Here is a 13,045-nt window from a genome sequence, read left to right on the forward strand (position 1 = left end):
TCATACTCTGTTGGAAAGTCTGAGTGAAAGAAATAACATGCACTTTCTAGTGACTATGAAAATGTACACTTGGCCAGCTTAGCTTAATTTATCTTGAATTTTAAATAGGTCTGGGAATGCTGCAAAGTCCTGCAGCTGGTAATTTCTGCTTGTGTTAGGTGTTGGCAGTTACAGGCATTCTGCAGTGAGTTGTGATGAAGTGATACAGAGCATGGAAACAGGAATTTTTGTCATCTTTCCTTTTACTTGAGTGTGGGAATATATAATTAGTAATATTAAAGCAATAGGTAGGTTCATACAATCATGGAACAGTTGGAAGGGACCTTTAAAGGTCATCTAGTCTGACTTCCCTGCAATAAGCAGGGCATGTTCAGATAGATCAGGTTGCTCAGAGCCCTGTCAAACCTGACATTGAATGTTCCCAGGGGTGTTCCCATGTATCATCTCTGAGCAATCTGTGCCAGTATTTCACCACTCTCATTGCAAAAAATGTCATCCTTATATCTAGTTTAAATATACCCTCTTATAGCTTGATACCATTACCTCTTTGTCCCATTGCAGCAGACATTGCTCATGTCCAGCTTTTCATCCATTAGTATCCCAAGTCCTTTGTGGCAGGGCTGCTGTTGATCCCTTCATTCCCTAGAGTGCATTGATTTTTGGAGTGCTTGGCCTGGCACAGGTGCAGGACCTTGCACTTGTGCCCTGTTGAAGCTCATTAAGTTGTCATGGGCCTACTTCTTGAGCTTGTCCATGTCCCTCTGGATGTTATCCCCTCCTTCAGGAGTGTCAGCTGCATCACTTGAAGAGTATTAGAGAGTATAGAAGAATTTGTAGAAGGAGTCCTTACAACAGAATAAAAATGTTGGTCTTGTACCAACATCTTGTACTACTGGGCCTTGCTTTAGCTCATTTCTACTTCATAACGTTGCTGGTTTTTTTTTCTATAGCTCGCTATCTGTGTAATTTGTTCTCCAGCAGACCTTTGAATTCCCCCTGGTTTTTCTTCAAACTTGTTATATTTCTATCTAATCTTAACATATAGGATTGCATGGAGCCACAGAAGAGGTTGGAAATGGGTGTATGAAAGCAGTATGGGAGCAGAGGTGCGGGGGAAATAATGTCACTAGGCAGAGAGAAGAAAAGAGCAGTTGAAACCAGTAGTGGGCCTTTGATTTGCCTGGAGTGATCCATGATGCTTCTTCACTTTGGTAGTACATCACCTCGGCTAATTTAGTATTGGTTATTTTTAGATGTCCTTACTACATACAAGGCAGTTGATGAGCACAGGTGGGATCATCTACAAATTACTATAAAGCTAGTGATAACAAGAGTCTTTCATCTTAACACTTGAATAGGACTGTGTATCTTTTATTTATTACAGTCTGACTTCAGGGCGGCCTCCCAATGAATTTGCAGCTTGACTGCATTGTATTTTATCATCTTCTACTAAATCAGTGCATTCCAAAAAGAAAATCAATGAATGCTGAAATTTTAAAGCTTGTCCAGAATCTTTATTTTGAATACACGCCAGTTAGTGATCTTTCCTGAATGACAGATTTGGACAGGAAACATTTTATTATTGCACAAGAAAAAAATTTAATCTGTGCTTTCTCTGCTGAATTTGATTTAGCCTTAACTGTGACATTGTGGTTTATGCCTACTTAATGGGATTTATGCTAATGCATACAATTAGTAAACTAGCTTGATCAAACTGAGCGCCATATGATAAATACACTTCTAAAACTTCAAAACAATGGAGATTGAAGACTCATTCTTTTCCAAGTAAAATAGGTTCTAACACATAGTTTCTTTGGTGCTACCTTTTCTCTCCTGAAAAACAAAAAAATAAAAATACCAATCTTTGGACTGAAGTCAAAATAGCTTCTCTGCAGATTTCTTCACTTAGGCAGTCTTACATAAAAGCTGTGGTTAATTTATTGACAAAGATGTGAAATCTACATTTGGAAGCATATATTAGTCTAAAAAGCCCCAGAACTATACAAATCTGATTTTTAGTAATTTTGCACCCTCAGTCCTTCAACCATCTCTTGAAAAACTCTAGCCTTACTTCCCTCATGTGCCTTATGACTTCCACTCATTCTCTTCCTGTATTTCTAGTTTCCTGCCATCTCTTGTTCACCTTGTTTTCCCTCTTTCTTCTCTTTTCTGTCCTGTGACTTTTATTGCAGGCTGTGAAAAAGCCAGCAGAGTTCTTCAGCTAGTATTGAAATGTGGAATGGGAAGCATTAGGTAGAAGGCAAAACAGTACAGCTAACTGTTGACATCACTGCGTCACTCTTCCTTAGTGGAGGAGCTGAGATGGACAGGGGTTTCTCTCTGTGTTCAATAATATTTGTGCAACTAATAAGAAGTTAATATTGTTGATGTCTTACCTCAGATGTGTTTGAAAATAGTGAAGTGTCAGAAGGTATTAATGTCCATCAAACAAAAAGCATGTGCATGGACAGTGAGATTACACAAGCTTGATTTACTCTAGAAAACTGATCTAAACTCTTGTGTCTAATTATATAAAGATGAATTGTACACATTGAATTTGATGGAAAATATTATTATGTTACATATCTAAAAATACATTGCAAATGTACATATTAACTATCTTCTTTTTTTAGCCCAAACTTATTGTAACAGCAAGTTTTGGAGTAGAACCAAAAAGGAAAGTGGAATACATATCTCTCCTAGAAGCAGCACTGGCAAGGGTACAGAGCAAACCTCATAAAGTTCTCGTTTACCAGCGACCTAATTTGGTGGGTGTACAGTTGTACTGCCTTTATGTTAGCCTTCACTTATTTGTGTAGTGCATGTGCCTTTACTTTTTTGCAAGAAATATTTTACTGTATCTATTGTAGTTTGCTTTTTAATTTTAAGGGCAAGCCTTATATTCATAAGATTTAAATACAAAATAGAACTAATGTGTGGAGAGATTAGAGAAAATTGAGCAGTACTGTATAAAAAATTTGAATAGTACATGTCTTTTGAATGAATTCCATTTATTCCATGTGGTTTTCTTTTGACAATTTTCTTATTTTTCAATGGGCAGGGCCATGTTCCTCTTACCAAAGGTCGTGATCTGGACTGGGAAGAAGAGCTTGCAAAAGCCCAGTGTTCAAAATGTGTCTCTGTTCCCTCAGACCATCCACTTTATATTCTGTATACATCTGGAACAACAGGTTTGCCCAAGGTAAAGGACTATTGGTAGTCTAAGTGTGTATGACCAACTACTTGCAGTTCCCCATGAAAAAAAAAATTAATTGAAAAGGTGGAAAATGTTTGCCAGAGCACAATGCAGTAAATGATACATATTCTACAAATGGTTTAATCTCATTTGTTCACATTTCACTATTTTAAAGGCAGTGTCTAGGAATAAATAATGTTTTTAAATTTAAATAGTAGTAATATAAAGATAAGATGCATTTTATTCAATTGTTTGTACAAAATAAACTTTTGAGGATAGCAGAATGTCTTTTATTCAGTATTGTCTTCTGTGCTTTAACTTTCTTAGATTAGCATAATATAGTTACTTAATGACAAGACCAGTTAATATATCACTTGTGTGATAGCATTTGTTGCTGACTAATCTTGTTCATTATTTACATATTAGCTAATTGTCTTGTAGATAAGGTGTGCTGAATGGCATTACAGATTTAATGAAATAATGCATGTTCTGAACGCTTGTGTTACTGCAGTTCTGAGTACATAATACCCTGAAAATAGAAGTTTTGATTAAGTGAAAATTAACAAAGGGTATCCTTTGAAAAAGTTTGCTTTTGAATGCAAATTAGTTTTAACAATGTATTTTTAAAGGATTGTATTTTAAAAGTTAACTCTCTGAGTGTTTGCCTGGTACTTAAAATGCTCGTTTACAATGTGGAAGACAAGCTGAATATAATTTTCTGGCACTAGTCTTACCACCACTGATTCAGACAGTATCACACATCCTGGAGAGAAAAATTCTACTGCTAAAAAATTATTTAATGGTGTTGCCTAGAAAGTTCAGAATCTCTTAGGATGTAAGGGAAAACAAACATCAGTTTTGCTGAGAAAAATGTCTTCTGCTTTTACCTTCAATGTGGGCCATTGAAAGCAATATATATATCCCAGATCATACAGTTGTACTGTCAAAAAACCCAAGATAAAATCCTTTGTTACAACAGATATTTTCCTTGACTCACTATCAATAGAGTATCTCAGAGGTAATAGGTCTCAGAAGTTTGCTTCACTGTGTTGTCTCTGCAGAGAAAAATATAGATACCTTGAATCAGTCACCATTTCACAAGAGAGATTTTCAACTAGCAGTAAGCTGCAATAAGTAACTCTCAGTGAATAAAATAACTTTTTTATTTATTTAATAACTTAATTTAAATGGTCATGCAGGTAAAACTACTTGGTTATGACCATCCTAAAAATCTTCTGTTGATCTCAGAACAGAGGCTAGGTTAGAAGCTGAGTTGAACAAAGGCAACCTGCTGTCTGAAATTGGTGAAGTGTTTGTAAACCATTCTCTGCCTTAACAATCTCCATTTTAATGAGTTAATGTATTTCTGCAGTCCCTCATTTCTTGGATGAGGCCTGAAAGTGCCTATTTCATTCTATTAAGTACATCAAGAGAATGTACCATGCCTAGCACAGCTGCATTGTAATGTCTGCTCACTGCATATTTGTTTGGCCCAGTGGGTTTCATCTGAATTTTAGTTCAGGACACCAGGACGTAGTTTACTTAATTCTTTCTTCTATGAATAATGTGCTAGAAGGTGATGGAATATATATCGACCATACTAATATTGCAAAATACGTCCAAAAGTTTCCTCTTAATGATGTTCCAGAGCTGGTTTTTGGTTTACCAAGGTGCATGATGCTGTTGATAATCTCATTCTAATTTTCAAATCTCTCTTTTAGCTCAAAGACTGAGGTAGTATTCATTTAGCATTCATCTGTGTACTTCAGGCTAGATAGTAAACTTTCAAGAATATATTCTGACATCTTTAAAAAGAGGGCAGAAAGGGACATTTCAGGGAGTAATTCACCCCAGTTTTTTCAGGGATCATCTACTTTGCAGGTGTGAAGATGATACACATAGAGTAGGCAATGAGTTTAAAATATGCCTAGCACTGGGATGATACAGTTTAAGTGAGGTAAATACTTAAACTCTGATTTTTTGTCAGTATATATTGACTGAGTATTTGAATATCCAACTTTTATGAGAGAATTTTAGCTTTGTTAATTGTCTTCCAAATGTTTGTTTGTTTTATTGTATGTTTGGGTTTTGTTTTCTAAAATTACTTCTTTAGTGGAGGTGTTAGTATGTTCTTGTTGGAATAGATCCTTTTCTTGAGTAAGAAGTATTGAAGTTGGACAACTTTAATTCCATTGCTGCTAAATCCTTACCATTTAATTGAACACAGCAATATGATTGTATCCTTCAAATCTTAATCTTAAATATTTAAATACTCAAATTTTCTCATTTAGGGTGTTGTGAGACCAACTGGTGGCTATGCAGTTATGCTGAACTGGACCATGTCAGCTGTATATGGCCTCAAACCTGGTGAGGTAATTCTATTTAAATCTCATGTAAATGTTTTTTAATGCCTTTTATTACTCCTAACTATAATTTTGTTTATATTTCATTTTAGGTATGGTGGGCAGCTTCTGATTTAGGCTGGGTTGTTGGTCATTCCTACATTTGCTATGGACCTCTCCTTCATGGTAATACTACAGTTTTGTATGAGGTATGATTTTTTAAGTCTAAAAAACCCCCCTTGGAAATGGAGCATCTCCTCCAGCTGATGATCCAGATGATCCTGTTTATGCCTGTCTATTCTTCATGCCACAGATATTTAAATTGTGTGTGTATCATCAGTGTTTATACTCTCCTGCCTACTACAGTAATTTTTAAGGAAAACTTACTTCACTGTCCTTCAGGTTTGTCTGTATTTGTGTGAAGGGTGATGGTTAGCGGCCTAAGGAGCCCTGAAGTGACAGAACTAGAAATGGCAGATGGTGGAGTGTACCTTTGCTTTGATTAGACTGCCTTTATTTTGGAATTAGGAGAGGGTGTTGTGTTTTGCATGTCTTGTGTTGAAAAATGCTTACTGGATCTTAGCTGGATGCAATTGAGAGCTGTATGCTTGGAACCGGAACTTCTAATGAGGGTTGTCTCTTCTTTCCTCTCTACCAGTCAAGGAAACTGAATCCAAGACACAGATGACATTTGGGTCTTAGTCCTTCCCTTCAGGGGATGAAAACTAGTGGGGTGGAGAGGAGACTAGTCTAGTAGCAGAAATGCACATTGTAGACTCAAATATTGTATTAGCTTGAACATGAATTACTATAGTATAATTAAGTGCCTAATAGATGTTAATTAGATTTTTTCATTCTAAGGGGATTAACTCAGCACTACCACAATAGTTAAACAGAAGAGGAAAGCAGTGTAAGAAAATGGGCAAGTGCTTGCAGATAAAAAAAAGACTTTGGTAGTTTTATAGTGACTGTTTTTGAACACTGATGATGTGCTAGGCCACATTAAAATTGTTGCATGAATTGTCAGAAGAGAATCACTGCAATGAAGAGGTTTTCATTCTAGCAGGTGTAGAGTAAGCCAAGAAGGAATAAGAAGTGAAGTAAGGAGTCCTTCAGCATTTTCTGTTGCGTAGTCATCTTTCAGTGAAGTTTTATCTCTATGTGAATGCACAGGGATCAACGTGATTATTGTCATTGTAAAGGTACCTCTGAGTTTAAACTGTTGTAAAAAAGGGAGTAAAAATCTTACTTTTTTAACAGAGAAAAAGAATTATTAAAATTATTTAAAGAAAAATTAAGAATTAGTATCAGGTTGACCTACATAGCTGCTTTGTGACTTTTTGCTCTTGGTGAGATCATTATTAAACAGAAATGGTACATTTCCCATTTTTCTTCTCCCAGATGCCACTAATCAAGGCTTCAGATAGTGTTCATGACATAAGCGTAATCTTTTTGAGGGTTAATAATGGGAAGAATAGGAAGGTGTCTGAACACACAGGAATAAAAGTAATATTTACAAAGAGAATAGTGCATAATTTTTCCTCTGCTCAAAAGACTGTATTAATAGTAAATATTCAGAAATTTTTAGTCAAGTCTCCTGAATGGTTGCCTAATTATATATTTTGAGTTAGGGAGTATCACTGCTTAGCCATGGGGGAAGAACATTACATTTCTTTTGCTTGTGGACAACCACTATTGAAAGTAAACTGTGCTGACTTCATACTCTCACTACTTCAAGTGTTTTATATATTTTTAAATTACATAGGTGACAACTTGTAATTTAAAAAATTACTATGGAAATTATGCTTTTAGTTTTCACTTGCTGTTAAACCATTTTCGAGAATGCAAAAATGATGAATTCTTTTGAATACAAAAGCAAGTGTATTTTTTGTTTTGGTTTGTTTGGTTTAAATAATCTGTCCTGCGTTGTTTTTCTCCAAAACAACAGCAACAAATAAGCCGCCTGAAGTCTCACAGCCCACTCTGGGTTGTTCTTGCTAATAGGGTTTCAAGCTGTAAGCAACAGGGCAGTATTAAGAGAAGGTCTAGTTACAATTTGTGGTCCTGTGATGTTAGGAAAAAGGCAGCATTGTACTTCTGGTGTTTGGGACTTCGAACTAGGATAAGGAAGAGGATACCCACACTTGTCAAGAACCAGGCATTAAGGACTTCATTTGAGTGGTCTAGGTGAGAGGAGGACCTACTGTCCCACCCAGAGCTGTAGCATCTTGTGTGCCTGGAGTCTCTCACAGGGCTCTCTGGAGTCCTCTAGTTGCAGCAGATTTGCAGGACACATAAGAGCAACAGGTTTGAAATTACTCTTCTTTGACACAGTTCTTAGAGATATCCAGCTTTTCCTGCTGTTTTTGTAAGCCAGTATCATCAGCTTACAAAGCAAACAGAGTCTCTGAAGTCTGGCAGGGATCACTCTGCCATCACCCTTAACTGATTGTGGAGCAAATTCACTAGGACATGTTGTCTCTAGTCTTCAGTGGAGCTTTGTCAGCAGGTCACTGTCATGAGGCTGAATGCCTCTCTGAGCATATTCTTTTGGTCCTGGTACGTCAGGGTTTGTGTGTGCTTTGGCATCAGCAGGTTTTAGTGGCATGCACCACATTTTCTGTACAGAGGGAATTTCCTCATAATTTTGGATTTAGTGGTAATTAAAGAACCCATTGTTGTTAGGGGTCAGGGAGAAAGGGAATTGATGCACTCTTACTCCTGCATTGTTGGACATTTGATTATAGCTCTTCTTCTGTGTCCCTTCCCTCAAGTAATCTATGCTGGTGGCTTCTCACTTTCTCCATGCAAGAACTTTCCTATTTCCTTGGTAATTCTTGGTGTCTGTGAATCTTTTTTGATAATCATGTATGAAATCATAAATCATCAGCACATTTTGCCTCAGGATGTCTGCTCAGCTGTTTGACATCTCATAAATTGCATGCTAGACCTAAGTGCTTCCAGAAAGATTTTCCTGTCTGTTTGTCTGTCTCAGAGTCTCTTGGTAGGTCTTTTCTGTGGGAATCGTATCTCTTCTTACTTTTCTCTTTTAAATTAGGTAAGACAGATCACTCTCTTTCTGACTGCCCTGGTCCCGTTTACTGTGCTCTCATTTCCTGTCAACCATAGATATTATTGCCAGTAACTTTTAAAAATCAATTTTCATCTCCAGTATTGACGTGAATACTGAATAGCAACAGCTCTCTAGCTGATCCCTGCAGAAACCAGTGGAAGTATCTCATTTGCTCAGTCCCCAGTTGACTCAGCAGTCTGTCAACATATTCTGAATTCAATTACCCTGTGGTTTACTGTTTATATTGCTAACTTCTAAAAATAAAAATTGCATGTGGTAATAAGCCTTCATGGAGTATGGTTATGGTAGTACTTCTTAAAATTTTCATATAATAAATGACTACTCTTTCTGGCAATCTTATTTGTAGGTTTGAGCTCTGAAATTAATTTGCACTGTCTCAGATATGTGTTACAATCTGATTATAAGGGAGATTAATTAAGGTGCAAACAAGACCATATGCCAAAGTCAATAGTATGGGTTTTATTTATCAGTAAATGTGAGGCAGAGAGAGTGATAGAAAGAAATAAAAAAAAGAGGAGGGGAGAAAGAAAGGGAGACAGATTAGGGGAAAGTTAGTCACCACCCCTGTGGATCCAGGGCGTCCTGTTCCTCCTTTTCTTCTGGTCTTCTCTGTGATGGGTGTCCCATGAAACATAGAATTCAATAGGTAATAATATACATTCAGGTGTACGTGAGAATGCCCAAGCACCTCCCCTGTGAGGGAGTTTTACACTGTCCTATGTAACAGAATCTAAATCTGTTGCAAAACTTTGAACCAGTTTCAGTCCTCTGATGTAAGGCCTGAGGAATGAGTCTGGGGACTTTTGGGGATCTTTGATGGTTTATGAACCCTTCTAAGACATGAGAGTCACCTCTCATGTGATTGTCCCATGGTGGTGGATGTTCACTCTCTCTGTATTATATGGACCAGAGGTTTTGCCATCACACTGCCAAAAACTCACCTCCTCCCTTTTGGATGCATTCTTCTTTCCCAGCCCTGTTTGCTTCTCCTCAGACCAGAGGTAGTTGGACAGTAGTGCCACCTTTATCTTATCTCAAGTTCCCTGTCAGGTGGCTTAACTCACAGTCTGAATTCCCATCAGGAAGCATATTTGGAGGGATGGACTTTGGTTGCAGGTGATCTTCTTTGCACACTTTGCTACAGTGGGCAAAGTCTTTCAGTGATCTTAAAAATGTTTGAGCCATTAACCCTTTCAGTCTCACACATTATGTCCATTTTTGTTTATGCATTTGCTAAACTATGAACAGCTTCCAAGACAACTTGGAAGAATATTTTACACCTGTGCCAGATTTTTTTTTTCCCTAAATGAGTATCTTACTCTCTGGGTTATATTTCCTATCAACTGACAGGTGAGTTTTCTCCTCTTTCTACTGTTTGTCTTTTATTTGGTTTTCTCCTATATCTGAGACTGGTAACTCCTAACCTAAACTGCTTTAACTTACCTGTGACATAAATATCCACCTGTCAGAGTCCTATATGTTTATCCAAGCACTCCTGAAGGTTTAACAGTTTGTGTAGAAGATACTGTCAGGCTCAGGCTTCCTGGAAGTTTGAGGCACAGGCATGTCTGTGACATAGCTCAGGCAGAGATCAGGTGTGCAGCGGGATCTGGGAGGGAGTGGGTGTGCTCAGGACCACATAGCCCTTTTATGGGCTCTGGATATTTACATTTGGTTAAAAGTAACAGCCTACTTTATTACTGGCACAGTAACCAAGTTCAGCTTGCTCCGCAGCTAGGTGTTTTGGTGTCCAAGATGACTGATACTAATTCAAGTACATAATTACTTAATGAGAAGCTTGTGGCAATTTGGTCTTTTTCAGAGTCTGAGGCTATTTGTTTTAACCCTAGGGATGTGGGCTTGAACTCTTAACCAGGTGCCTAGAGATCTGCAGGTATAGTGAATATTACAGGGAGAGAGTGTCAACTTGAACAAACAGGCTCATGAGCAAATACTGATGAACACATGAAAGTTGTGATGAAGTGGTCTGCTAGGGAGATGCTTCAAGACAGTCTGGGTACTGTGTGTTATCTGACAGGAAAAAGGACATAACTCACTTTTTAAGTAAGCATCATTTTGCATTTCTTTTTGATAATAAAGAATAGGCTAATTGCAGAAAGAGGGCTTTTGGTGTTGATTATACTACTCTTCTACTTGGGCTGGAAATTTATTTTCTCTCCTTTTTTTTCTTACTGCCTGCTTAATAATTTTTTAAAAAATGGCTTTTCAGTTGTGCATTCTGTTTTGTCTTATTTTTAAAAATCTTTTGTGGTGCTCCTCTTTTTGAGGAGCAGTATCTCACCATAAAGCTGCAAAACCACTGGTACACGTCCAGCCTTGGCTGTCCTGTGTTCTTTGAATCTGATTAATGGTTCATGAGTGCTCTTGCCAGTGTTCAGGCCCAGGTGGATGCAGGAGGGTGTGTGTCTCTTGACTTGTGCACTCTGTCAAAGTTCATCTTCTAAGTGTGGCCTTTCTAGTGAAAAGGTTATGGTGATACCTGTGGAGCTAAAAATCATTCTACATTAACATCACCTTCTAATTTCAGAATATGTATGGAGCAGTTCATGCACTGTGGTAATTACACTTACAGTAAGATTGTGACTATATGATTCTGTGCTGACTGTTTATCGTATTTTCAACACCACAAAAAAGTATTCTTGGTTATTTTTATTAGGATTACTTACCATTGAACAATTTGTCATAAATGATTACTTCTGTTTGCAGTTCTCTTGACTATGCCCTTAGCTCAAGAAAAACCCAACCCCAAACCAGACCACAGTCTGGTAGCACTCGAAAACAGAATAGGGCCCTTCAGGATCTCTCCAGGCTTTGTGTGGGCTAGCATGAAGGTTCCAAAAAGTCAGTTGTAAGCAGCTAAGTGGGAATATTTCCAGATTTGAGAAGAATTTCTAGGTAAGAAAAAGCTCTCTGTGCATGGGAATATAGCTGCAGTGCCACTGTGTCCAGAGACTCCTTGTTCAGAGGGAGTGTGGGTGTTTTCTAAACTGCATCTCAGGGTAGAGATGCAGACATGATGTAGACATGACTCTCTCTGCTGCCAGTGGAATAACGTATCTTTGTGTCTGTCTTTTCATTTGCATGTCTGTTTGTGCTAATTTTCTAAGTAGTAACTAGTATGTGCTGTGTTCATGTAAGGCATGGTTCCCAAAGCTCGTGAATTTATTTCTACAAGTGGATACATTCACAGTATTATTATTTTTAACAAAGCCTCTTTTGAAGTCTTACTTGAAATTACTTCTGTTGCTGTGCTACCACTACTGTTACGTGCTCAAGGCTTGAACTGTCAAGGAATTATGAGGTATTTTTATCCTGTGACATTTTAAATTATTCTCTCTGTAGGGGAAGCCTGTGGGAACGCCAGATGCTGGTGCCTATTTCCGTGTGCTAGCAGAGCATGAAGTAGCTGCCTTCTTTACTTCACCAACTGCAATTAGAGCAATCCGTCAGCAGGACCCTGAGGCAGCCTTAGGAAAGCAGTACTCGCTGAAAAGGTGAAGTAAGGATACACTGGAAGTTTTTTTCCAGAAGCAGGCTGCATGAACTAAGGGTAACAGAGTATCTGAGGTTTTGCCCACCCCCAGAGAGTGCCATTTTAATCTATTCTTGAAAATTTAGGTGTACACATATTTGCTTGTAAATTCTACTGATAGTTTTGAGGAGATGAAAGCTGTTTAAAAGTCTATGACTCTAATGTTAAGAGCTGAATTAGGATTCCTCTCCCATTTTTACTTTACTCCCCTGTGCTTATACTCTGTAATACAGTCTTGGATTATGTCATCCCATACTGCTTTTTCTGCATGACCTCTCATTTTGTTAAGGTCACAGGGTCTTTAGTGTTTATTTAATCAGAAGCTAGTCAATGTTTTGGTTGCTCCTCCAAAACTTCGTTGCTGTTTATGATTACGTGTCCAAAGCACTATTTGCTGCCTTGTACTGCTTTTAAGGTGCTTATCACTATGCTATCAGTGTGCTTCAAAGTCTTGGCTGAGTTCATCCTCATAAATCCCCTGTGAGGTGAGAGAGTGGTATTATCTGTATTTTGCAGATGGGAAGCTGAGTCAAAGAGAGATTAAGGTCAAAGTCTTCTGTTAGTTTTGAATATCTAGACTGAGCCACCGAAATACCACTGTTTCAAAGGTTGTAGTATTATATGGTTAAAATGTAGTGTTAGCATTATATTTATGCAATGCTTCTCATAGTAACTTGGATTTGTGAGTGTTCAATACTTCTACAGACCAAGTTTCTGTATCTTATGATAAACATTCTAAAAATGAAAAATATGTGGATTTAGACCACATCTAATCTTGAAGTTGAATGATTTGCTCAGCATCAAACAGGGACTGTGTCAGACTGTATAGGCAGTATTCAGTCACAAGAACATCTATTGCC

General features: G+C 37.7%; 1 protein-coding gene across 1 annotated transcript in view; it reads left to right on the forward strand.

The window, feature by feature from the left end:
* The window catches only part of ACSS3 (acyl-CoA synthetase short chain family member 3), a 65,994-nt gene that overhangs the window by 13,251 nt on the left and 39,698 nt on the right, over positions 1-13,045 (forward strand). Inside the window, exons 5-9 of the mRNA XM_041465522.1 lie at positions 2,634-2,768; positions 3,062-3,202; positions 5,488-5,568; positions 5,652-5,747; positions 11,996-12,147. Of these exons, the coding sequence (XP_041321456.1) occupies positions 2,634-2,768; positions 3,062-3,202; positions 5,488-5,568; positions 5,652-5,747; positions 11,996-12,147 (605 nt within the window). The remainder of the gene's footprint in view (positions 1-2,633; positions 2,769-3,061; positions 3,203-5,487; positions 5,569-5,651; positions 5,748-11,995; positions 12,148-13,045) is intronic.

The sequence above is a fragment of the Pyrgilauda ruficollis genome, unplaced genomic scaffold (genome assembly GCF_017590135.1).
Source record: "Pyrgilauda ruficollis isolate IOZ18807 unplaced genomic scaffold, ASM1759013v1 scaffold19, whole genome shotgun sequence".
NCBI classification, from domain to species: domain Eukaryota; kingdom Metazoa; phylum Chordata; class Aves; order Passeriformes; family Passeridae; genus Pyrgilauda; species Pyrgilauda ruficollis.